The following is a 25,605-nucleotide window of genomic DNA, read 5'->3' as shown; positions in this document are numbered from 1 at the left end:
GGTGATGGTGGTGGTGATGATGGTGGTGGTGATGGTTGTGATGGTGGTGCTGTTGTGAAGGTGATGGTGATGGTCCTGGTGAAGGTGATGGTGATGGTGGTGGTGATAGTGGTGATGGTGAAGGTGATGGTGGTGATGGTGGAGGTGATGGTGGTGATGATGATGGTGTTAAGATTATGATAATGATGATTATGACAACAGATCCCTGAGCGATTACAGTAAGCTAGGCCCTGGGCTTAGGTTGTCATAAGAACTGTCTCTAATACTTGACCCCTGTAAAGACTCCTTTATTGTCCCTGTTCTACAGGTGGACAGACCGACTGGCCCTTAGAGGCCCAGCTGGCAGTGGCTACAAGATGCCAAGTACTGGCAGGGGGAGGAGGATACACAGGAAAGAGAGACCTCAGGGGCTTGAAAGAATGGCTTGATCATGGAAGAGGCCCTGGAGGGGATGGGGTGACCAGAGCCACATGGGAGGAGAGGGGCATTCCCAGTCGTGGAGGGTGACAGGGTCTGAGTCTGTGCCGTCAGCCAGAGCAGTGCATTTAGGGAGCTGATGGGGCTATCCAGGGGACACAGGGTCTGCCTGGGTGCAGAGACTTCAGGGAGAGCAGCTGCCAGCTGAGAGTTGCCAGGAAGCCTGGGCTGCCCCCGCTGATGCGGCAGGTGACCCCTGCTGCCTGGATGCTGCGGGTGGGTTTAGGACATGGTCCCACCCTGCCAAGGCTCCCTCAAGGGGCAGGGGTGAGATGCCGGGCTGTCCTTGAGCTCCTGGAGGTGCCTGCGGTCACCTCCCCAGTCCTCGTCATGTACAGGGTCTCCACAAACCCTCCTGCAAGCCCGTGGGATCCCAGACAAGGTCTGGTGTGGCACTCAGGTGTGATGAGCTCGGGGCCAAGGCTGGGAGAGGAGGTGGCCGAGTCAGGCCACGAGAGCTCAGACCAGGACTGGAGGTGTGTTTAGGGTAAAAAGCAGAAGGAGGTGGTTGGAGGAGGAGGAAGCAGAGTGAGCGGAGGCCTGGAGGTGATGGGAGGACCGGAGCATGAGGTGCGGGTGCGGAGGCAGGGAGATGAGGGTCAAGGGTTGGAGGGTCAGGTGTCAGAGCGGGGACTCTGGGCTGGCTCTCTTTGCCTAGTGGTCTCCCACAGCCTTTCTCTCCTGCAAACCCACACACCCATGCACAGACACACAGCATTTTGGTTTTTTTTAAACTTGTATTCCTTAGAAGTTAACAGCATGGCTTTGGGACCAAACTGCCTGGGCTCAACTCTTGGCCTCACTTCCTATGGGCTGTGTGACCCTGGGCGAGTCACTTAACCTCTCCTTGCCTCCGTTGCCTCTGCAAAATGGAAATAACAGGCACGTCCCGTGGAGAGTGGTTGTAAAGCTGTCAGGAGGGTTCAGCTGAGCCGAGTGGCTGCACCAAACTTTCCATGAACAGAGACATCACTCTTGTTCTTTGCTGTGTGGAGCCACCCCCCTTCCCCTCCTGCCCCCTGCCCAGAGCCCAGCATGTGGGACGGAGCACGGTAGGGCCGGGGGGCAGCAGGCGTCACTCAGCATCCTTCCCGTCCCACCCAGAGCAGCTCGATGCAGCCCCACAGCTGGGCTCCAAAGAACCCCTTTGACAGCCAGCTCCCCAGGCTCCTCGCCAGGCTGCCAGGCCAGCCCTGTGGCCCCTCTGCCAGCTCCAAGCCACATGCTAGAGCTGCTGAGGCCTGGATGAGGCTGCTGTCGGCCTTGCTGGGGTCCAGCTGCAGCGTGCTCCAGCTGCCTCTGGTCTCTGCTTTGCTTTTTGTGGCCCCAGAACCAGCAGTTTTGGACCCTTTAGTTGCAGGTCCCCCAGAGCCTGAAGGGTGGGCATCTTTTCCTTGACCCTTATCCTTCCTCCTAGATGGGTGCGCACCTCCACCCCACGCCTTGGCGGGCCCAGCCCCAGGCTGTGGGAGTGGGAGGGGCTGCAGAACAGAGAAGGGACCTCGCACGGGGCTTGGTGAGATCCAGAAGGGCTCCCTGTGGGAGGGGGTATTTGAAGGAGGCATGGCGTTTCCGTGATGACATTGCCGACTCAATGGACATGAGTTTGAGTAAACTCTGGGAGTTGGTGATGGACAGGGAGGCCTGGCGTGCTGCAGTCCACGGGGTCACAGAGAGTCAGACACGACTGAGCAACTGAACGGAACTGAATTGGTGTTTCCATAGGTGGAGGAGATGGGAAGGAACCACTGTTACATGCTGGGCCCTTCAGACTCTTCTTGGGCTGCTGTTGGTTCACAGCCCTTGACACAGACAGAGGGCTAAAGGGCATCTCATCTGCATTCCAAGATGCAGGCCAGGAGCTAGCATTCCATGCAGCAACCCCAGGTTCCCTTGGGCCCTGTCTGGGGCTGGGAGCAGGCGAGATAGGGGCTCCTGTGCTGGGGAAGTTTCCCTGAGTTTCTCTGCATGATCCAGTTGCTTGCATCTGCTTCTGCGGCATTGGCATCTTGGAGTTAATCCTGACTTCCCTCTGCCGCCTTACCCGCCTGGGACCTGCGTGCCTGGGAAGGCGGGCCCCTGCCGCCAGGCCCACCGGCATCTCAGCTACAGTTGTGGTTGGGCAGTGGAGTGGTGAGGGAAGGACTGTTCAAACTGTGGCACATCACCACTTCTTTGCTGTGTGACTCTGGGCAAGTACCTTAGCCTCTCTGATTCCTCTGTCTAGGAAAATGATCCTAACTCCCTTATACGGAGGCGGTGAGGTCTGTGTGGGCCCGTCCAGATGGAGGCTATGCCCAGAGTGAGCCCTTGAAGGTTGGTTGCGTTTATCACAGCTGCGGTGGAGACCAGGACAGAGGGAGCTCTGTCCCTGCTAGTATTTCAGCAGCCCCAGGCGAGGGCCAGGCTTGCAATCACCTCATTTAATGCAGAAGCAGGTAGAGGCCCAGGTGAGGATGTGGCTTGCCCAGGCCCCTGGTGGGTGGTTCTTCCTGACTTTCGGTCTGCTCCATGTTGGATGCCCATTTATGAAGACCTGCTGTGCGCCAGGCATGGAACAACATGCTCTTCGTGTGTCCCTGGGTTCTCTGAACAGCCTTAGGATGCACCTCGCACCTGCCTTGTTGGCCCTTGAGGACACTGAGATCTGGGGATCAGAGTGACGTTCTCATGATCAGTTTATTCATCGATCAGGTGTTTGTCCTGGGGGTGTGCCATGAGCCAGGCACACGCAGCTCCTGCAGTCACGGGCTTTTCATGCTCATGAGAGGCACGTCAACCACCAACTCGTTGATTCAACAAAAGTAGCGAGGAGCTCTAGGAGCTGGGGTTGGGGAAGGCTCCGCACGGGAGAGCCATAGATACAGGCAGCTCTGGGGGCCCGGGAAGGGTGTGACAGGCAGAGGGAACAGCCCTGGCGAGGGCCAGACAGAGGGCTGTGGGCACACTGGGGTGGAGTGTGGCTTCCAGGGTCTCAGGGAGAGAGCAGACGCCAGAGGCTGGGGCGTCGGGTGGGCTGACAGCTGCCGTGGTGGGTGGTGGCCTCCTCCTGGGCTCCCGGCGCTCTTTCTGCCTGTAGCCAGCATCCTGAGCCCCTGGGGACCTGGCACGTTACATCCAAGGCCTGGAAGGGACACACGTTCTCGTGTGTGCTGAGCTGGGGCTCAGTCATGCTTGTACCGTGGGCCCAGACACACAGGGACATCCCCACTGTCCCGACTCTCACTCCTCGTCTGACCTCAGCATGTCGTGTCTCTCTGAGCTTGTCTCCCTTCTGAGCGAGGGGGCCATAGCACCCGCTCTGTGCTGCCCCTGGGTGAAGCCACACGGTGGAAGAGCACTGACAGTCCCCCAGAGGGGATTCCCGGCCGAAGAGCCTCTGGCCCGGCTGCTGACTCTGCCTGATTCGAGGGCAGGTGGTCTGTGCGCCACCCACCCTCCCAATTATCTGTCGAGCGAGAGGCAGGGTGGGCTCACCCCCGGTGCCAGCCACCTGGGCATATGGCCACTTGGAAGGGACAGACAGCAAAGCTGATGGTGATTATTATTAAATTCAGATGTTCCGGGTTTTCCTTTGCTTTTTCCTGTGCCCGTAACATATTGAGTACCACGTGGAAGACAGGCAACTTTAGCAGCGTCACTCCAGCAGGCAGGGATCAGAGATCAAATAAACTGATCGCCCTGAGTAGCCTAACATCGATGGTATCTGGGGTGCGTGGGCACAGCTGCCCCGGGCTGAGGGGCAGACCTAGTCTGTGTCGTCCGAGGAGTCAGAGCAGGGACAAGAGGCAGGTTCTCATCAGTGTGGGAAATGTATCCCACAGGTGGGAGCCCAGAGGAGAGGCAGTGTGGCTTTGCTGAGTGGTAAACTGCCTGCTACAAGGGGCATGTAAACAGAGATACACTGTGGGTGGGCCTGGGGTCCTCCCAACCTTTCCCCTTCCTAGAGGGCCACCATTTCTCTGCCTGAGGCTGATGACTCCCTGTGAGTGGAGGGATGCACCGGCCAGCTCTCGGGGAGGTCCTTTTGGTGCTGGACTTGGGAGGTCAGGAGTGGGACCAGGCTGGCCTTGATATTGAGAACTCACCGAAGTCAGCCAGGAGGAGGAAGCAGACAGAAAACTCAGTTATCACGACTGGCCTTTCCTTTAAGTACGACCACCCGGAGTTGCTCTGCCTGGGAGACCAGTGGGTCAGACTTGAGCAGTTCCACTTCTTGTCTGACACACACTTGGAAGCCCACAGTGGCCACTGGGTGCCAGGCCCCCTGAAGGGGAGGGGGCCCAAGAATGGATCCAGCCTGGCTCTTCCCCCCACGACAGGGCACCATTAGCAACCCCACTTTGCAGGATGGTCAGAGGCAGAGAGAGAATAATTTTTTAATCTGACTATGCCCTCTGCAATATTTTAAATGTCAAAAATGGAAGTGTTTTTGCTCAGTCGTGTCTGACTCGTTGAGACTCCATGGACTGTAGCCCACTGGCTCCTCTGTCTGTGGGATTTCCCAGGCAAGGATACTGGAGTGGGTAGCCATGCCCTTCTCCAAGGGATCTTCCTGACCCAGGAAATGAGCCCCAGTCTCCTGCATTGCAGGCAGATTCTTTACCATCTGAACCACCAAAATGTACTTACGCTAAAAAAAACTATATATTGTTTGCCTGAAATTCAAATTTAATGGGGAGATCGTCTGGCCACCCTAACCCTGAGATAGCTGGGTTCTGCTTGGTTTTTGAATGCTGTAAAGATGGGCTCTTGTGTTGTACCATGCCTGCTTTTTCACTCAATATTCTGTTTTTAAGACTCCTCCATGTCATCGTGTGCAGTTGTGCTTGGGCCTTTTTTCATGGCTGTGTAGGATTTCATCGTATGAACATTTCCTGACCTATTTATCCATTCTACAAATAGGCCCGTTATAAATGATATTACTATGAACATCCCACATGTATCTTAGTGCCCAGAGAGCTATGCTCTTGAACGAGGATGCCCCCCCACACACACCTGGGAATGGGGTGGTCAGGAGACCCTCTGCACGGCTCTTCAGTGGAGGCCAAGAGGCAGCAGTCACTTGTCTCGCCCCGCTGCGAGCACTTTGTGCAACTTGTAAGCCGTGCCCATCTGGCGGCTGGGTTGGTATCATTATGGGGTCTTCACTTGCGTTCCCTTGATGACCTGTGAGGCTGAGAATCTTGGCCACTTAGCTTTCTTCTTTTGTGGTGGGCTCAGTTCTTTGGCCTGTTTAAAAAATTAATTGGGTTGTCTGCCCTTTTTGTATTTATCCATAGAGATTCTTTATTCGGCAGGCAAGCCCGTCATCACGTGTAATGTCTCAAGTGGCACTTCCTCCCCCACGACCTGCCTCTTCCCTCCCCCACGACCTGCCTCTTCCCTCTCCTAGTGGCGCCTTCCGATGACCGTGTGCGTTTAGTCGCTTCAGTCGTGTCCGACTCTCTGCGACCCCATGGACCATGGCCCGCCAGGCTCCTCTGCCCATGGGATTCTCCGGGCGAGAATACAGCAGTGGGCTGCCATGACCAAAAGGTCTTAGCTTTGGTGCAAAGTGAAGTCGCTCAGTCGTGTCTGACTCTTTGCGACCCCATGGACTGTAACCTACCAGGCTCCTCCATCCATAGAATTTTCCAGGCAAGAGTACTGGAGTGGGTGGCCATTTCTTTCTCCAGCAGATCTTCCCAACCCAGGAATCAAACCTGGGTCTCCTGCATTGCAGGCAGACGCTTTGCCATTTGAGCCACCTGGAAAGCAGCCTAAGCAGTCACAGGTCTGTGTCTTTCTTTGTGGTTAGTGCTTTCTGTGTCCTATTTAAGAACGTCCTCCCTTGAAGTCATGAATATGTTTCCACATTATCTGCGATCTTCACGGTTTTGCCCTTTCTGTTTAGGTATTAGCTCCACTGGCCGTGATCGCACTGACGACGTGAGGTAGGGATCCCGTCTGGGGACTTTCTGCGTGGCCCGGCACGCGTATGGAGTTCGTCCTTCCTGGCTGCTCCGTGTTGCCCTTCTCACCTGACAGGCGGGGAGCTGTGTCTGGGCTGTCTCCTGCCCTTTCAGCTCACTTACCTCCAGGACCACACTGTCTTAATTACCCTGGCAACCAATTTCTTTCAAGTCTCTTTTCCTGACCAGAATAGTCGAGGCTCCAGGAAAGCAGGGACCAGTCTTCCGGGCGGGGCGGGTGGGGGGAGGTCATATCACCACATCCCCTGTCCAGCCCAGTGCGAGGGGATGAAGGTCTCCCTGGGAGCCACAGGCTTGTGTGGCCACCTTCCCGGGGCACCGTGACTTTCTAGAAGTCATCTCTGGTCTCCTCAGATGTAGACTGGGCCCTGGGCACTGAGCCCTGGCCCAGAGCAGCTTAGAGGAAGGGAGTGGGAACCAAGCGCAGAAGAAGAGGAAGAGCTCAGCTGTTACAAAATCCTAAGTGTTAGAAAAAAAAAATTCTGTATACATACCGTATTCATTTATGGGTTTTGGATGCATTTTTTGTTCTCATTTAACTGAAATCGGCCTTGATTTTTTTTTTTTTGTAAAAGGAGTGAGAGAGGGAGTGAAGTTGGCACGCAGCTAGTCCATCTGGTCTAATTACTTCTGGTATTTTGAAAGAAGGCATCTAAACCTGCTGAGACAGGAAACTTTGAGAAGTGGCGGCCGGGCCGCTGCTGGGCGTCCGGGCTGGGATCCTGCTCGGTGACTCGGAGGCTTGGCTGCCTGTGGGCAGCTGGGAGGCTGAGGGGCCAGCGCTCTGCAAACAGCCAGCATGAGCGGTGACCTCGGGTCAGGTCTTGGCTTCTGTGAAATGACAGTGGGCAGTCCCCTTGTGCAGGGGTGTTCTTAGGATTCAGGTCTTTTGCGTAAGATGCTTGGCACACACTAGGCGTTCAACACATGGTGGCCCCACCCCCACCCCCAGACCTTTCCAGCTACTGCTTCGACTGCCCAGAATGGGGGCTGGGGGAGGTTGTCTTCCTACAGCCTGTGTGGCCCTGGGTGAGGCTGGTGGTGGACTCCAGTCTGAGCTCCCCCTTCTCTGTGTGTACAGAGCAGGCCTGGTGCAGGGTGGGGTGGGCAGACGGGAACTCAGCTGCCAGGGAATTTAAAACCTGTGCCCCAAAGGTGCTGATGAGACAATAACATAGTTACTGTTTATACCACTGAGCTGACCGGAGGCTCTACACTTGTAGCTGCTCCAGCGGCTCAAACCTTCACCACCAGGAGGAGGTCTGACCCTTGTCCCCATTAGATAGCTGAGAAGACAGGTCCACAAGGTGAAGTGACTGGCTGAAGGTCCCACAGTAACTGAGAGTCCCTCTGGGCCTGCCCGGAACTGAGGACAGAGAGGTTGCTAAAATAAAATGCTTTCTAAAAGACTTGATGAAATACATCTTTTAGAGAAAAAAAGAATAGAGGATGAAATTATGAGCTCCTAACTTTTCCCTTGCTTCTCAGCACCTCTTACCAGCATGTGGTCAAAGTCCTGGGAAGGCTGGGTGAGTGAGACAGGATCCTGGGTGGGGCAGGGCCCGAGGCAGCCTGCACTGCCCCTGCGGGCCAGAGGCTGGTGGGTGAACACAGTGAGGCCAGTGTGGACAGCTGTGCCCCTTGCTGGGCTCTTGACCCTCGGTCCTTCTGGCTCGGAGTGAGGAGTGGCTGGGTCTGGGACTCAACTCCAACCACCTATAACCCTTTGCTCTTTTGCTATTAAGAAAATGTTTTAAATCTTACAAAAAAAAATACTAAAAAAAAAAAATACTGACTTTTCAGGCTCTGCAGTAATTTTCCAAGGTGTTTGGGGTGTTGTAATTTGAGGTTGGCTGCTCTTGTTCTTGCTTCCCAGGTGGCTCAGCTGTAAAGAGTCTGCCTGCAAGGCAGGAGATGTGGGCTCGATCCCTTGGGTCGGGAAGATCCCGTGGAGGAGGGCATGGCAACCCACTCCAGTATTCTTGCCGGGAGAATCCCATGGACAGAGGAGCCTGGTGGGCTACAGTCCACAGGGCCGCAAAGAGTGGACGCGACTGGGCGCTTATGTTCTGCAAGGCTCTATCGGGGATCCTGGGAAGCCTGAGTTGGGGGTACCGCACAGAGAGAATGTCTGCCCCAGCCTGTGGGTGCACACAGCCAGGGACTGCTTTCCAGTCCTTTCCTGGCCTAGAATTTTGGGGGCCTGCAGGTTTACCGCCTCGGAAGCCTGGGTCGGGGGTCCAAGGGAAGCATCCTCTCCCTGGTGGAGGCATCTGCTTTTCCCAGAAGCCTTCTCAGGGCCAGCTTTGCGGTCACACCCCCTACTAACCTCCGCCCGTTGCCTCACAGCCATGAAGACCCGCATTGCTGGCCGCAGAGGCTGGAGGTCCCAGGGCATTTAAGCTGTGCTTGTTACACTCCATCCTGTATTTCTAGATGGTTTCAGCATGGGCCGTGGGCTTGGTCTGTTGAGACAAGAGAGGCCAAGGCTCTTAGTCCCCTTCAGTACCTGCAGCCCTCATTCCGCAGACTTCCCAAGAGCTGCTCCACAGTCCCCTCACTCTGCCAGGCACTCCCCACAGGACAAGGCAGGACTGTTCTTATCCTTGTTTTGTGGGGGAGGGGGAGGCAAGGTGTGGGGGAGTCTAGCGACAGGTCCAGGATCTCAGCCATAGGCAGGAACTGGACTTGGGCGGCTCTGGGGGTGGCCAGCCTTGGCCTGCTTCATCAGCTGTGGTTTCCCAGCCTGTCCCCTGGCACAGCCTCCCTGAAGTCCCTGTTAGGCTGCTGAACCAGTCGGGGCTGGCCTTTGGGGTCCCAGGTTCCTGGCCCCATCAGTGGTAAATGCTCCAGAGCCCCATTCCGGGGCCCTGCCCAGGTGCTCCAAGTGAGGCCCCCGGAGCTGCTGGTTGGAGCGTCACAGAATCTGGATTCACCCCTCTCTCCCCTACCTGGAGCCCAAGTTGGGAACAGCCCGTGTCTGTTCAAGGGAAGCTGGGAAGCCTGCCTCTCAGGCTGACCGCAAGCCCCACCTGAGCTGTGGTGCCCCCAAGTGCCCCCCCTTGGTCAGTCCTGTGATGGCAACGTGATGGGCTTGGGAGGGTCACGGGATGAGCAGTGTCCTCCACCAGCGGTCAGTTCCCCTCCTTCCTCTGCCGGATCTGACACTTGTCAACCTCATACACCACTGGTGGCCGATGGATTGTTTAGACTGATCTTTATTTATTCGGCTGCACTGGGCCCTTGTTGCTGTGTGGGCTTCTCTCTAGTTGCAGAGGTCAGGGTGGCTTTCTAATCGCAGCGCGCAGCCTTCTCTCTGAGGCGGCTTCTCGTTGCAGAGCATGGGCTCTGGGGTGCACAGACTCAGCAGTTGTGGCACGTGGCTTGTGAGCGCTAGGGCACAGGCTTAGTAGTTGTGATGCAGGGGCTTGGTTGCTCCGGGGCATGTGGTGTCTTCCTGGCTCAGGGATTGAACCTGTGTCTCCTGCATTGACAGGCAGAGTCTTTGATCAAGTTTGGCTGGAGAAAGAAATTCCTCACCTTCTGGCCCTGCACTTTGCTGCCTCTGGGTACATGCACACACATGCACACACTAACACACACACAGGACCCCCACACAGCACATGCAGCACACACGCACGCCACACAACACACGCACACAGGTGCACACATATGTACACAGACAGCTACACACACACAGAGTCCCCGCCCCACAGACGCAGCACACACGCACGCCACACACACACACACACACACGTACATGTACACACAGAGCCCCCACACCACCATGCACATATGCACACACACATGTACACACACACACAGCTGTACATACACAGAGCTCTCACACTGCACATGCAACACACACACAAACACACATGTACACACGTACACAGCCATGCACGCACAGGGACCTCACACCACACATACACTACACACACACGCGTGCATGTACACACACAGAGCCCCCACACCACCATGCACATACGCACACACACAGCTGTACACTCACAGAGCTTGCACACTACACACGCACACACACACACGTGTACACACATACACAGCCATGCACACACAGGGCCCTCACACCACACATGCAATACAGACACACACATGTATGCATTGTCTCTCTCTCCCATATGCTTTCTGTCACACATGTGCACACATACATGTACTCATACACACACACACAGGGCCCCCACACCACACATGCAGGACAGACACCCACATGCACCCACTCTCTCCCTCTCCCATACGCTTTCTCTAGCACACGCTTTCTCTAGCACATGCTTTCTCTAGCACACGTGTGTTCCATCTTCTCACACACACACTCCTGCACACAGATGCTCTTCTCTCACACACGGGACTCTCTTCTGCTCCGCCTTTCCCGTCCTTATCTTTCCTGATTTCACACTGTTTTCTTTATAGAAGGGCCCCTCAACACACACACACACGCACACTGCTACACGAGATTAATGTTTGAACGCATCATCTGCCTTCTTCCCGCCTCAGGGTCCCAGCCAAACAGAAGATGAATGACTCTGAGCGCGGAAGGGTGGGGAAAATTAATTAGCAATGACAAAGGACCCCGTTTTGGGTTCACTCACCTCGCTGCTGACTTGCCGTAAGTGGGCACCAGGCGCGGAGTGTGACTGACAGGCCCGCTCCTGCTGGCCCTACCGCAGGGTAGGTGGCAGCGTCTCCCCCAAGCCCCCTCGACTCGCCAGCCCGGGAGATGCAGAGAAGGAGCAAGGCATGCCCGTCTGCCTCAGAGCCGGGACCTCCCCCGGAGACTGGGGCGCCTGTGGGATGGGGAGTCGGCAGGAACTGGCTCGGGGGACCCGGGCAGTCACCGCCCGCTGAGCCTTGGTGTCCCTTGCTGCGGATGGAGCACAGACTCGCCGGGGTGCTGAGAGGGTCCCGGGACACACGTGGGCCAGTGACAGGTGCCATCCTCACCAGAGAGGCGGGGGCCGTGGCCGGCTCCCTGGAAGTGGCCCCAGAGAACCTAGCCTTTGGGGGGAGGGTGCTGGGGCAGGAAGGGTAGATGAGGACCAGGACGCGTGGTGGGCCTGGAGTGGGCCTGCTCCACTCGTCTTGCCTGAGCTTGTCTTGTCTTGTCAGGCTTGTCTGAGCTCAGGGGCGGCCTCTGCGGTGAGAGGTCCCTGCCGGTCCCTGCAGCCTTCCTCTTGCAGAAGGAGAGGCGGAAGCGGAAGCCCATCTGCCCTGTGGGAGCGGGCCCTGTGAGAGGCTATTCCCTTCCATCTGCAGGGCCGCCACCCTGGCCCTCACCTGGGGAATGGGCTGTCTGGGGAGGCAGGGATGGGCCCCTGAGGGAGGGGAGTTGGGGGGAGCCAAAGATGTGAGCATCGCCTCTGAGGCCCCCTCTGTGAAATGGGCACACAGTTCCCCCAGGCAGGTTGTGGCAGCGGGAGGGAGAATGGGAAGCTCAGCAGATGGTGAGAGTTCTGTTTCTGGTCCTGGGGGCGAGGGGGTGGGATCTCAGGGCTTCAGGACTTCCAGCGGCTCTGGGGAGGATCCTGTTGGGAGGATGCTGGGAGGAGAGGGTTCATGCTAAGTTCTTCCCACCTGCCTGTCCACCAGGCAGAGCACCTGTCAGTTCATTCCATCATTCATGCACACCTGATGCAAGCCCCCCCCCGATGTCCACCTAGACCAGCCATCTTTTGGGCAGGAAGGACTCAGGGATGGTTGACCTGGGCCTGCCCTGAAGGAGCCAGTGCAAGGGTGCTCAGAGCAGGAAGGGTTACCTGTGCTCGGAGATGGAGGTGATCAGGGGAAGCTTCCTGGAGGAGGTGGCCTTTGACTCAGATCTTAATATATCACTGGTCATGGGTTCTGAGGAGAGGCTGGGAAGGGCGTTTCAGATGGCTGGAACAGTACAAGCCAAAACCCAAAGGTGGGAAGAGGCTGGGCTGGGTTCAGGAAGCAGAGGATTGTTGTGGTTGGTGGGTGGTGAGCTCACTGGGGAGTCTGAGCCGGACGGTCCAGAAGGTAGGCTGGGGCAGAGCCCAGGGGCCCTGTGTGCCAGGTCACATGGTCCAGGCTTGCCCTGGAGGTGATGGGGAGCCATGGAAGGTTCTGGAGTAGAAGTCACAGGGTGTATTAGAGGCGTGTCTTCTCTCTGAAGCCAGGCTTAGAGAAGGGGAGCAGATAGGGGACATTCAAGAGTTGCTCAGAGGGACAGGCAGACAGTCGTCATGAAGAAGGAGAACCAGGGGCCCGGGCACCGCAGTGGGATCCTCTTCAGGTCAGTGGCCCACTGGGCACAGGGTACAGGAGCCAGGAGCCCTGGTCCAGGCGATCTAGCCTCCTGTGTGTGCTCAGACACACTGCTTGGCCTCTCTGTGGCACTGTCTTCTCATCTCTCATGTGGCCTCCCGAGAGCTCTGTCCTGAGGACTGACTGAGCTAAGGTGTGAGCGTGGCTGGGAAAGTGGGGTTCGCTGAGGCAGACGGCCGGGACTCCTGGCGCTGTTAGTCGCTCTGGGGTGGAGGCGGAGTGCCCAGCTCTGGAGTTCGCAGTCCGGATTGAAGTCCTAGCCATGCCATCAGGTAACCTTGCGCAAATCTCAGAACCTCTCTGAACCTCAGATTTTGCATCTGTAATGAGGCTGTGACGGCAGTTGCGTCCCGGGATGGGTGTGAGGACTGGAGGCTCGTGGAGAGTCTTTGGAGCTCGGCCTGTGCGGGTGTCACCCCCGTGGCCTCTTGACACTCTCCAGTAAGGGGGCTCCTCCCCTGCCCTCCGCTCTCAGGCATTGCACCCTGGTCTGGGTTTACCGCCAGGCCCAGCTGTACCTAGGGCACCCTGGACCTCCTCTGTCCCACACCCCAGCATCCCCGGGAGATGGGGTGGCTGATTAAATGGCCCCCGGTACACCCCCTTCCCAGGGGTGTGTGCCTTACCTGGGGAGATGGAAAAACCAGAGCAGGGCAGGCTGTGTTTTCTACAGACAAGTATCGCCTCCCTCCCGCCTGCTGTTAGGGAGCCCAGAATTCACACTTCAGGGGGAAACCGTTTAATGGTTGGCCACGTGGAGGTCATTTATATTGGCTAAGCGGGCCTAATTAGACTGGATTCGAAGGTTACCATAAGCGCACAAAAAAGCTGTTAAGGGGTTAACCTCTGAGAGATTACATTGTATTCAGTGCTCTGTTAAAGTTTGAATTAATTTTTCCCATGGGTTTGTTCACATTCTAATTTTCAACTAAATGAGACATCTGTTTCAGAAAAGGAAAATTTGCTCTGGTTGTCATGGCAACTATCATTCTGTAAGAAAATTATTCCAATGGTTACTTTAGAACAGAAAGACAGAAATTCAGGACATAAAGCCGCCTGCCATCACTCAGTCGGAATTCTGATCCGCCCGAGCTCCTTGGGGTCTGTGATGTGTCTTGGACGGTGGGTGGACATCGGGGCTCCTCACCCTGGGGGCAGTCAGGCTGTGGGTCCGGGCGAGATGCCAGCTGTGTTGGGGCTGGGAACCATGGTCCTGGCAGCACCAGGGTCTCAGGCACACTCATGGGCCTCAGACCACGGCTGTCCCCAGGGTGGGTGGGGGATGCTGGAGCTTGGCTGCTTGGATGACAGTCCCCGAGAGCCCCTGCCTGCCTTGTCCTCTGTCTGGAACCCCGGGCAACCTTGAACTTCACCTCTGACCCCAGAAGGCCCCGCTGGACCAGGAGAGGGGGTCAAATGACCAAACAAGGATGCCGGGGGAATCTGGGCCAACTTCACTGTCAGGAAGGGCAAGTGCTACCCACCGCCCTTTGGCGTCTCTCCCCATGGCACACACCTGGACGGATGTCATGCACGCGTGGCTTTTCCGGCCTCTGGGGAGTGTGGTCTCTGACGAGGCGGTCTCTCCTGCTGCTCTGGCCCCCACTTCTGGCCCCCCTCAGGAAAGGCCCGCTAACAGCCTGCAGACCCCCTGAGGAGCACCTCCTCTGGACGGTCCCTTGCATGACTTGACTCTCTGCTTCCCCCAAATTTCAGTCAAGGCCAGAACTTGCCCATTTCCCAGTGACAGCGCCCCTGGAAATCTGGAGGTGTGTTTTCGTGGTGGTGGTACTTCCGTTCTCATAAATGTCCTCCTGCCCACTCTCTCTCCCTGCCCTCTGTATCAGCCAGTGGGGCACAGCATCGAGCAGGAAGGAGCCCCTCTAATGGGTAAGATCTGGGGCACAGGCTTCCTTATCCCAGTTTACACACACACAGAGTCTGGGAGCATCCCACCCCGGGGCAGAGGCAGGGTGTCTGATGCCAACTTGGGTGCCCTTGAGCAAACGTCTTGGGCATCCCTGGGGGTGGGGTGGATTCCAGCTTCCCAGGATTATGAGGGTACGTGTTTCTAAGAACCATCTCTGGGGAAATGCCACCCCCAGACGCAGGCTCGTAGGTGCTGGAAGGGAAGGTGGAGTAGGCAGGGGCTCGTGTGGGTGGGCTCCCGGGGGGCCTGTGGTGCCTCTGATATGTTGCTGAGTGTCTTTTCCAAAAAGCCACTCCTGCCGCGACTCATGGGAACAAGCAGACGTCTTCTCTCCATACTGATGAGGTCTCGTTCCCCTCTTGTAAATATTTGATTAGGGTTTTTGAAAAATGGATGCTGTGTTTGCAAGGCGGCACCAGAAGGGCGTTGCTCCTTTTCTTGTAAGCTGACGGGCCGCGGGCTTCCGGGGGCCCCCGGGCTGGGCTTTGGGAGCAGTTTCCAGGCTGCTGCAGCCTCCCCTGCAGGGACCCCGTCCCGGCTCAGCCACAGTGGGGCTTTGAGGGCGCCCAGAGCCTGAGGACTTCAGAATGGCAGAGCTGTGAGCTGTATGTTAGGGCTGTCAACCGGTTTTGACCAGGAACTGTGGTAGGAAAAGCATTTGTCTTTTTTGCGTTGTGACTCAGTACACCCTTACGTGGGTGTCTATTTAAATACAAATATATTTAACTGAAGTGTCCCTTCCCTGCTATGCTGTACTCTGATGTTTTCTGTTCTTTTTTCCTTTCCTTTTTCTTTTTTAAAAAATGTGGTTTGACCCTTCAAAACGCAGTTTGAAAAGCCCTGCCCTAGGCTAAAGGTGCTTTGGAGAAGGAAATGGCAACCCACTCCAGTGTTCTTGCCTAGAGAATCCCAGGGACGGGGGAGCCTGGTGGGCTGCCGTCTATGGGGTCACACAGAGTCGGACGCGACTGAAGCGACTTAGCAGCAGCAGCAGGCTAAAGGTTTTTCATCCAGGCTCCATGAGAGGGTTTCAGGGGTTTTTTTTTTATGATGGAGATTGTGGCGGCGGCGGTGGTGGTGGTGATGGTTATGATGGTGGTGCTGCTGATGGTGGTGGTTGTGCTATTGACATGGTGATGCTGATGATGGTTATGATGGTGCTGATGATGGTGATGGTGATGGAGAGGATGGCAGTTGAAAAACACTGGACCAGGCCCTGTTGTAAGCACTTTACCTGGATTAATTGTTTTCAAAGCTGTATTGAGGCAAATGGTGTTGTTATTATGCCCATTTTACAGGGGGGATAATTGAGGCGTAGAGACATTAAGCCACTTGCCCAAGGTCACGTAGATAATTAGAGGTGGACCCATTCTAACCCAGGTCTGTATGATCCCAAGATTCCCTCCAGTTCAGTTCAGTTGCTCAGTTGTGTCCAACTCTTTGCGATCCCATGAACCGCAGCACGCCAGGCCTCCCTATCCATCAACAACTGCCGGAGTCTACCCAAACCCATGTCCACTGAGTTGGTGATGCCATCCAACCATCTCATCCTCTGTTGTCTCCTTCTCCTCCTGCCCTCGATCTTTCCCAGCATCAGGGTCTTTTCAAACAAGTCAGCTCTTTGCATCAGGTGGCCAAAGTATTGGAGTTTCAGCTTCAGCATCAGTCCTTCCAATGAACATCCAGGACTGATCTCAGGATGGACTGGTTGGATCTTCTTGCAGTCCAAGGGACTCTCAAGAGTCTTCTCCAACACCACACTTCAAAAGCATCAATTCTTCGGCGCTCAGCTTTCTTCACAGTCCAACTCTCACATCCATACGTGACCACTGGAAAAACCATAGACTTGACTAGACGGACCTTTGTTGGCAAAGTAATGTCTCTGCTTTTTATTATGCTATCTAGGTTGGTCATAACTTTCCTTCCAAGGAGTAAGCGTCTTTTAATTTCATGGCTGCAGTCACCATCTGCAGTGATTTTGGAGTCAAAAAAATAAAGTCAGCCACGTTTCCACTGTTTCCCCATCTACTTGCCATGAAGTGATGGGACCGGATGCCATGATCTTCATTTTCTGAATGTTGAGCTTAAGCCAACTTTTTCACTCTCCTCTTTCACTTTCATCAAGAGGCTCTTAAGTTCTTCACTTTCTGCCATGTGGGTGGTGTCATCTGCATGTCTGAGGTTATTGATATTTCTCCTGGCAATCTTGATTCCAGCTTGTGCTTCCTCCAGCCCAGTGTTTCCCGTGATGTACTCTGCATAGAAGTTAAATAAGCAGGGTGACAATATACAGCCTTGACGTACTCCTTTTCCTATTTGGAACCAGTCTGTTGTTCCATGTCCAGTTCTAACTGTTGCTTCCTGACCTGCATACAGGTTTCTCAAGAGGCAGGTCAGGTGGTCTGGTATTCCCATCTCTTTCAGAATTTTCCACAGTTTATTGTGATCCACACAGTCAAAGACTTTGGCATAGTCAATAAAGCAGAAATAGATGTTTTTCTGAAACTCTGAGTTTTTTCTGATGCCCTCCAAGTTGGGTGTAAAATCGTGTCTATGTTGGGAGGGGGTGTTTTCTGCAGAGAGAAACCTCAGCTTTCTGCAGACATGCTAAGGCAGGCCTGGGTCAGGTATGCCTGAGGGGGGCTTTCCCCAGGGCTGCCCACCTCACTGCCTCCCCCAGCCCCAGGCACCTGGTCTCATCACATACAGGGCGCATCCTGAGGTTGGGGATCCCTTGGGACAGCCCAGACCTGGGGGTGCAGACAGCTCTCTGTGTCCGCCCTTCACTGTCTATTTCTCATGGGCCCTGCGGGCAGATCCCCAGGTCCCTACCTATACGAGTGGTTCCTCTGGTACCCACTCATGGCTGGGTGTCCAGGAACCCCATCTCTTGCCCCAAGAACAAGGCAGGAGCCACAAGTCTCCCTCAAGAGCTAAACTTAGCCTGGTGGGGGCTTGGGGAGATGGTAGCCTGGCATGTGCTGCTTGCTTTTAGTAGTAAGTTTTTCTGGGTGGTACCTGGGGGCTTTCATTCCAAATGGAGGATCATATCCAGCCTTGAGGTTTTGGCTGCAATCCCAAGACAACAGAAAGAGTTCTGTTTGACATCCTGTTCACAAGCTCACTCATTCATCCAGGCTGTCTCTCTCAATACTGGTCTTTGAACAAACATCTGTCCCTCCCCAGGGCAGGTGCTGGGCATTTGCGGTGAGAGGGAAGATGGAGGAGACAGGACTTTGAAGGAGAAACGTGCTGTGGGAGGGGGCAGGCAAGAGGAGGGGAGGGACCCAGTGTCCCAGGCAGGGGTCACGGGTGAGCAAAGGCTGGCAGCAGAGGGGAACCCCACAATTGTCTGAAATGGGAAAGGACCTTTGCCCCCAAAGGCCAGTGTGGCCACTCACCTTGCTCCTTCACAAGCTTACTTTCCAGGATTTGACACTGCAGGCTCAAAGGCTGCGGGGAGAGGGGTCAGATCTGGGTTCCAGAATGACTTCTACACTGACCACTGTGTGGCCCTGGGGACCTCCCTTCCTCTCTCGCTGAACCTGAGTCTTGTCCAGAACCTACCATGGTGGGACTAAGTCAGTTCTCAAATGCTGTTCCCTGGAACCCCCAAGGTTCCATAGAGGGGCACTGGGCGGCTGCCAACAGGGCAGAGGCAATGAGTCAATAGCCAGGGGTGTCAGCCTCCCCCGGGGGTGCTCATGGGCCGTGAGGGGGATTTTAGTGGTAGCTCTGGGCACATGAGAGCCTTTGAATGTGAAAGCCCAGCCCCATGACCAACTTGTGCAGAGTATGTCGGCAAATGGTGGGGAGGTGCCCAGCCTGGAAGTCTTTGCACCTGGGCCCAGATCCCTGAGCCAGCTCACTTCTCTGAGCTTCTGGTTCCTCATCTGAAAAATGGGAATAATCCTAGCCTTAATTCACTGGGTTCTTGTAAGAGTTAGGTGAACCCTTTCCTGCAATGTAATCAGATTGCTGTTGTTCAGTCACTGAGTCGTTTCTGACTCTTTGTGACCCCGTGAACTGCAGCAGGCCAGGCTTTCCTGTCCTTCACTATCTCCTGGAGTCTGCTCAGATTCATGGGCATTGAGTCGATGGTGCTATCCAATCGTCTCATCCTCTATCGTCCCATTCTCCTCCTGCCCTCAGTCTTTCTCAGCATCAGGGTCTTTTCCAATGAGTTAGCTGTTTGCATCGGGTGGCTAAAGTATTGGAGCTTCAGCTTCAGCATCAGTCCTTCCAATGAATATTCAAGATTGATTTCCTTTAGGAATAACTGGCACTTGGCAAAAAGTAGGTGTGCAGGGAATGCTGGCGACAATTTTTGCTTTCTACTCCATGGCTCTCAGTCTCCTCATCCATAAAACAGGAAGAAAGAGACCTGTCTGCCCACCTTGCTGCAGGTGTGAAGGTCCCTGGGGTGGCCGATGAGGGGGTGATGGTGGTGATGGTGATTATGTTTCCTAGGGCTGCAGAACTAATTATCACAAACCACGAAGCTTAAAACAACAGGTGTCAATTCTGCCCAATTCTGGAGACTGGCAGTCTGAAATTAAGGTGTCACCGAGGTTAGTTCTTACAGAGGGGACTGAGGGAAGGTCTGTTCCCTGTCACTCTCCCAGCTTCTGGTGGTTGCTGGAAGCCTGGGGATTCCTTGACTGGTAGACGATCACTCCAGTCTGTGCAGCCATGGTCACATAGCCCTCACCGCTGTGTGTCTGTGTTTTCTGAGGATACCAGTCACTGGATTAGGACCTCTCTAATCAGGTATGACCTCACCTTGATTATGTCTGTGAAGACCCTACTTCTAAATAAGGTCACATTCACAGGTATTGGGTTCATACTTCCACATATATTAATATTTTGGGAGAGACACAATTTGACCCCCAGTGGTGATGATGGTAATGAAGGGGTGAAGGTGTTGGTGGCGGTGGTGGTGTTGGTGATGATGGTGATGGTGACGGCGATGACAGTGACTTTGTAGATGCTAAAGGGCTGTGTTAATTTGGGGATCTCATAATGACTTAGGCCTAAGAGCTGACTCTTAGTTGGGATACTTTCGTTGTCAATGAAAACCCAGTTCAGATGGCTTTCTATTGGCCCATGTAACTGGGAAGTGCAGAGGTGCAGTGGGTGTCAGATGCAGTTTGATCCAGCTGCTGCCCTGAACCATGTGCTCCAGCCATCTCCCTTTAAGGCAGCTTAATAGGTGCTGACAACTCCCAGGGTAGGAAGCTCACTGGTTGATATGCAGGTGTGACAGCGTTCCTTTCTCTCATCACTGAAGGAAACATCTGGAGTTGCCTCCAGCTGGAAGGGTCAAGGTCACATGCTCACCATTGAACCCATTGATGGGGAATGACTTGCATGGATCCGTCTGGGGCTGGGGTGGGCAGCAGCTTGGAATTCTGTTCATTGGTCTCTGTCCACCTGGCCCTGATCTTGATGTTGAGGGTGGACTCAGCGCTGTGGAGCCCCTGCTGGGACCTTCGGGGTGGAGACAGGAATGAGCATTCCCACCTGGGACCCTCTGTCTCTTGGTGGGGGCTGGGAGAGTGACAGGGAACAGGTCTTCCCTCAGTCCCCTCTGTAAGTCCCCACTGGCCCCAAATGTGGGAAGGATGATGGATGAGCATTTTCCCACCGTGGGGACAAGTTGAGAGTATTCTTCTCTGGATTTCCTTAGAAGGGCTTAGAGCAAGAGAGGTCTTTGGCGGAAGCTTTTTTTTTTTAACTTTCACTTAAAAAATTATATTAATATTTGGTTAACCCAAAAGTTTGTTTTTTCTATAACATATTATGGCCAACCCAGTAATGTTCATCATAGAAAGAAGATGATATTTTTTTTTATTAGTGAAGCAAGAGGGAAAAATATCAATAACTGGGAGAAATATAAATAACCTCAGATATGCAGATGACACCACCCTTTCTGCAGTGGCAGAAAGTGAAGAGGAACTAAAAAGCCTCTTGATGAAAGAAGAGAGTGAAAAAGTTGGCTTAAAGCTCAACATTCAGAAAACTAAGATCATGGCATCCGGTCCCATAACTTCATGGGAAATAGATGGGGAAACAGTGGAAACAGTGTCAGACTTTATTTTTTGGGGCTCCAAAATCACTGCAGATGGTGACTGCAGCCATGAAATTAAAAAATGCTTACTCCTTGGAAGGAGTAATCTAGACCAGCCTAGATAGCATATTCAGAAGCAGAGACATTACTTTGCCAACAAAGGTCCGTCTAGTCAAGGCTATGGTTTTTCCAGTAGTCATGTGTGGAGGTGAAAGTTGGACTGTGAAGAAAGCTGAGCACCGAAGAATTGATGCTTTTGAAGTGTGGTGTTGGAGAAGACTCTTGAGAGTCCCTTGGACTGCAAGGAGATCCAACTAGTCCATTCTAAAGGAGATCAGCCCTGGGTGTTCTTTGGAAGGACTGATGCTAAAGCTGAAACTCCAGTACTTTGGCCACCTCATGTGAAGAGTTGACTCATTGGGAAAGACTCTGATGCTGGGAGGGATTGGGAGCAGGAGGAGAAAGGGACGACAGAGGATGAGATGGCTGGATGGCATCACTGACTCGATGGACGTGAGTTTGAGTGAACTCCGGGAGTTGGTGATGGACAGGGAGGCCTGGCGTGCTGTGATTCATGGGGTCGCAAAGAGTCGGACACGACTGAGCGACTGAACTGAACTGAAGAGGGAAAAGGAGCATCAGGGGCCTTCCCTGGCATTCCAGTGGTTAAGAATCCGAGCTTCCTCTGCAGGGGGCATGTGTTCAATCCCTAGTTTGTGAACTAAGATCCTGAGTGAGACGAAGCCAGAAACAAACAGACAAGACTGGTCGTTACCTGGGCAAGAGTCTAGGTGAATTCGCACCTGAATCCCCATCCAGGTGGGCACCTCCGGGTGTGAGGTCCTGGGTGTCCCACTGGTCCTGATGGCTGAGTGGCACTGAGGCCCACCTTTCCTGCCTCTCATCACCCCCAGTCTCGGTGGCCACCTCTGAACCCCCTGCTCTTCTCCTACAGGCAGCCCTGGTTTTACGGCTGGGGTTTTAACCTCCCACGTGGCCAAGCGCTGCTGGAGAAATGGAACCTCATTCCCGAAGGCGTGGACGTCCTGATAACTCATGGACCACCGCTGGGTAAGACTCATCCGCCCCTGCCTCGGGCTCCTGGCCCTGATGCCCGCTCGTGCTGGGAGGACACAGGGCTCTGGGTGCTGGGGCCAGGGGGCGCTGGGCCTGTCCAGGGGGCTGCCGAAGGGCTCTGTTCTGAGTTGTGGTGCTGGGGTGCCAGTCACCCCACTGTCGCTCTCATTTCCTGAGCACCTACTGTGTGCCAGGGGCTCCACGTGTTACCTCCTGGACTGCTCATAGCCAGGTGGTGAGGTCAGACTCAGCTACCCCTTTCACACAGGTGGGCATTGTGGAGCTCAGGGGTGTCATAGACCTGAGTCCTGGGGGCTGAATACCACAAGGTCACTCTCACCAGGCCCCACCCTGTGCACCCCTCACCCCGGGAGACCACCCACCCCAGCAGTCTCCAGCTTTCCTCCCAGCCCCCACGGCCCCCACTCTGGTCCAAGCTGACGACACCACTTGTCATCCCAGATGGGAAGGGTTGCCAGGTGAGGCCCAGCGCAGCCCCAGAATCCCTCACTCCGATACCTGTTTTGGGAGAAGCTGTCCTGAGCACCTATGTGTGCCAGATGACCAGCCAGCACACTTGGGTGCCTCCCTCCACCCTCACAAAATGTTCCCCATTTCCAAATGGAGGGAACCTGGAGGCCCAGGGCCCTGACATGGTGCAGGCATGACCCGTGGCTTGTAGTGGGGCTTGGAGCAGGTTTCTGATTTTCTCCCTCCTTCTCTCTGTCTCCTCCTTCCCTGCTTTCCTCCTCCCCATCCATTCCCCCACCAGCATCTTCTGGGCTCCTGCCTCACCACGTCTGCTTCACACACAACACACAACCCCTGCTTTGGGGGTTGCCTGTGTGCTCAGCCCAGCCCAGCTGTTAAATGAATTGCTGAATGTGGCACAGAGAGGTTAAGTGACTTGTCCAAGGTCACACAGCCAGCAGGTAGCGGAGCCTGGGACTTAAACCCAAGGGTCTGCTGCAAGCCTACTTCCCGCCTACCTGCTGTCTCCCCGCTCCTCTTCCTTCTCTCTCTCTCTCAAGTCAGGTCCAGTACAGCCTGTGTGATTCTTTGCAGGATCCGTCCTCCCCTCCCCAGCAGTTGTAGGAACCTGTTTCTCCCGCCCAAGCAGAGAAGGGGCTGAGCTGAGCCCTCGTTGTCCGCTTGGATTAATCAATTACTCTTCGTTTGTGTAGCCATGTGAGGCTAATAAGCCGCCACCATATGGGCGGCTCCGGGAGGCTGGCCGTGCGAGCAGACCCAGACGCGGGCATGTGCGTGAGGCTGCAGTGGATAAAGAGAGCGTTTTCCTGATTTTGTGATGCTTGTTTAGAAAGTTTCCGACCTGCACATTCTGCTCCCGGACTCCTCCCTGCTGCTCGCTCACCTTGGGCCTCACCTGTCCCTCTCAGGCCTCAGCTGGCTTCTCTCTGCAATGGGTGGATGCTGGCCTCGAGGCCACTCTGAGCATGAATGGTCTGGAGGCTCAGCTATGGAGCCGTCTTCGCTACCCCACCCCCGCCCCGTGCTGCCTGGCGCACCTGGGCTCTCAGAAGTGTGTTCTCTGTGTGGCCCTGCGAGAGGAGCAGGGGAAGAGGGAGGTGGGGGCGGCCACAAGGCCCCAGGAGGCGCGCGCTGGAGCCAGGCTCCCCCCCCGGAGGCTGGGGCAGGGCAGGGCGGGTCCGGGACTGCCGTGTTCCTGCGACTGCCGAGCTGCGACCTGGGCTTTGCGGGGCCAGGGCCGGGCATGCCTGGACCCCGTCACTGCCCTCCTTCTCTCTCCCCTGCCAGGCTTCCTGGACTGGGTCCCCAAGAAGATGCAGCGGGTGGGCTGCGTGGAGCTGCTCAACACGGTGCAGAGGCGCGTCCAGCCGCGGCTGCACGTCTTCGGCCACATCCACGAAGGTCAGCGAGGGCGGGGGCCGCACACATGGTGGTTGTTACTGTTCACTCGCTCAGTCGTGTCTGACTCTTTGTGACCCCAGGGACTGCAGCACGCCAGGCCTCCCTGTCCTTCACTTAGCTCCTGGAGCTTGCTCAAACTCATGTCCATCAAGTTGGTGATGCCATCCAACCATCTCATCCTCTGTCATCCCCTTCTCCTCCTGCCTTCAATCTTTCCCAGCATCAGGGTCTTTTCCAGTGAATCGGCTCTTCCCATCAGTTGCCCAAAGTAGTGGAGCTTCAGCTTCAGCATCAGTCCTTTCAATGAGTATTCAGGGTTGATTTCCTTTAGGATGGACTGGTTTGATCACACGCTGGTGGGGGAGGTGTATCTCAGTGGCTTCTCAGGGGGCCTCTTGCTCCCTTGAACCCGGTCACCTCCTCCCTGGCCAGCGGGAAATAGCCCACCTCCTACATACACTTTGTATCTACATACACCTTTCTCACGCTGGCTGTCAGTTAGCTATTGCTGAAGTGTTTCATCATAGGACAATGAGGGCAAAGTCCGGCAAGACTCAGGGGTAAGTTTTACTTCCTAGAGCCCTGCAACTCTGCCGTGCTTCTAGCCTGAGAACTCTTCAGAGATGGCAGGGGGCTTTCTGGAGGAGAGGACATTTGGATGTGACCTAGAGAAGGGTTGCATTTAGCGGGTACACTGTGAGCTGTCTACAGAGCTGGAAGCCTGTCTTCCTGTTCATGTCTCTATGGCCTGGCATACAGTAGGTGCTTAATGAATGTGGAGGGCTGCCTGCCTACCTGAGGGGCTCTAGCGGCACTTCTCCTCCCAGTGTCCCCACCCAAGACAGACACGAGGTTCTGCCTTCTGCCCTGGGGGCAGGACTGCTTGCTGTGTCCACATGGCTGGAGTTGGGGGGGGGTGTCCATATCATCTCAGGCAGTAGGCAGAGTGGCTGTGAAGGTGACTGGCGATGTCGGCAGCTGCAGTCCTGACTGCCATCCTGTCCCTGTCCTGGCCTGTCACTGCCCAGGGTTCACCTCATTTGACTTCAGCCTTCCTCACTGGAGCCTAATCGAGCCAGTTGGACAGCTCCCTCCTTTGGCTCCTTTTGAACTTTTATCCCACCTGGCCAAGGCCTCTTGGTCCCACTGTACCCTACCGTGAAGCACATGGGCTCCCAAGGGGCAGGGGGACCACTGTGGTTCCCCCCAGCGTTGCCCCCTGGCCTCTTGAACCTCTGTCTGTGTTGGGCTGGGGCTCCTGGGCCTCATGCTTGTCTGGTTCACATCAGATCACTTTCCAGCTCAGAAACCAGCAAGGCTCAGACCCTTCCCTCTGCATCATGCTGTCAGGGGTGGGAGTGATCATACCTCCGAGACCCTGAGGAGCTCACAGACTTCTGGGCAGCAGATGAGCCATCGAAGGCGGGATCTGAAAGGTCATGGGAGAGGTGGATGGCGCATGTGCTGTAGGATAATAACGCCCATCGTTTTCTGTAGCCCCACTGTGGGCATGTAACACCATCGTCTGATCCAGACCACGCCCTGCATGACTGTACAAGCAAAACGCAGGCTCCAAAGAACTCGTGACCTGTTCAGAGGAGGGGAAGTGTCCCTTTTGGTGTGGAGGTGGTCTGAGCTGAAGCCTGAAGAGGATTCTGACAAGTAGATGTGGGGGGAAGAGGGTATGATGAGGACAGAGGTGTGGAGAAGAAAGCCCGTGACAGCGGCAGGGATGGTGACAGCGATGGTGACCGGGACGGAAGTGGAGAGGATGGCGGTGTTGATGATGGAGATGATGGTGGCGGTGGTGCTGGTGATACTGGGCTGACAACGATAGTAGTGATGATAGAAGTGGAGATGGTGGTGACGATGATGGTGAT

At 55.2% G+C, this 25,605-nt stretch overlaps 1 protein-coding gene across 1 annotated transcript in view; it reads left to right on the top strand.

The window, feature by feature from the left end:
* MPPED1 (metallophosphoesterase domain containing 1) overlaps window positions 1–25,605 on the top strand; it is a 68,309-nt gene that overhangs the window by 39,844 nt on the left and 2,860 nt on the right. The window contains exons 4-5 of the mRNA XM_040233145.1: window positions 21,711–21,826; window positions 23,612–23,725. Of these exons, the coding sequence (XP_040089079.1) occupies window positions 21,711–21,826; window positions 23,612–23,725 (230 nt within the window). The remainder of the gene's footprint in view (window positions 1–21,710; window positions 21,827–23,611; window positions 23,726–25,605) is intronic.

This window comes from Oryx dammah, unplaced genomic scaffold (assembly GCF_014754425.2).
Source record: "Oryx dammah isolate SB20612 unplaced genomic scaffold, SCBI_Odam_1.1 HiC_scaffold_29, whole genome shotgun sequence".
Lineage (NCBI taxonomy): Eukaryota > Metazoa > Chordata > Mammalia > Artiodactyla > Bovidae > Oryx > Oryx dammah.
This window is presented reverse-complemented; position numbering and strand designations above follow the sequence as displayed.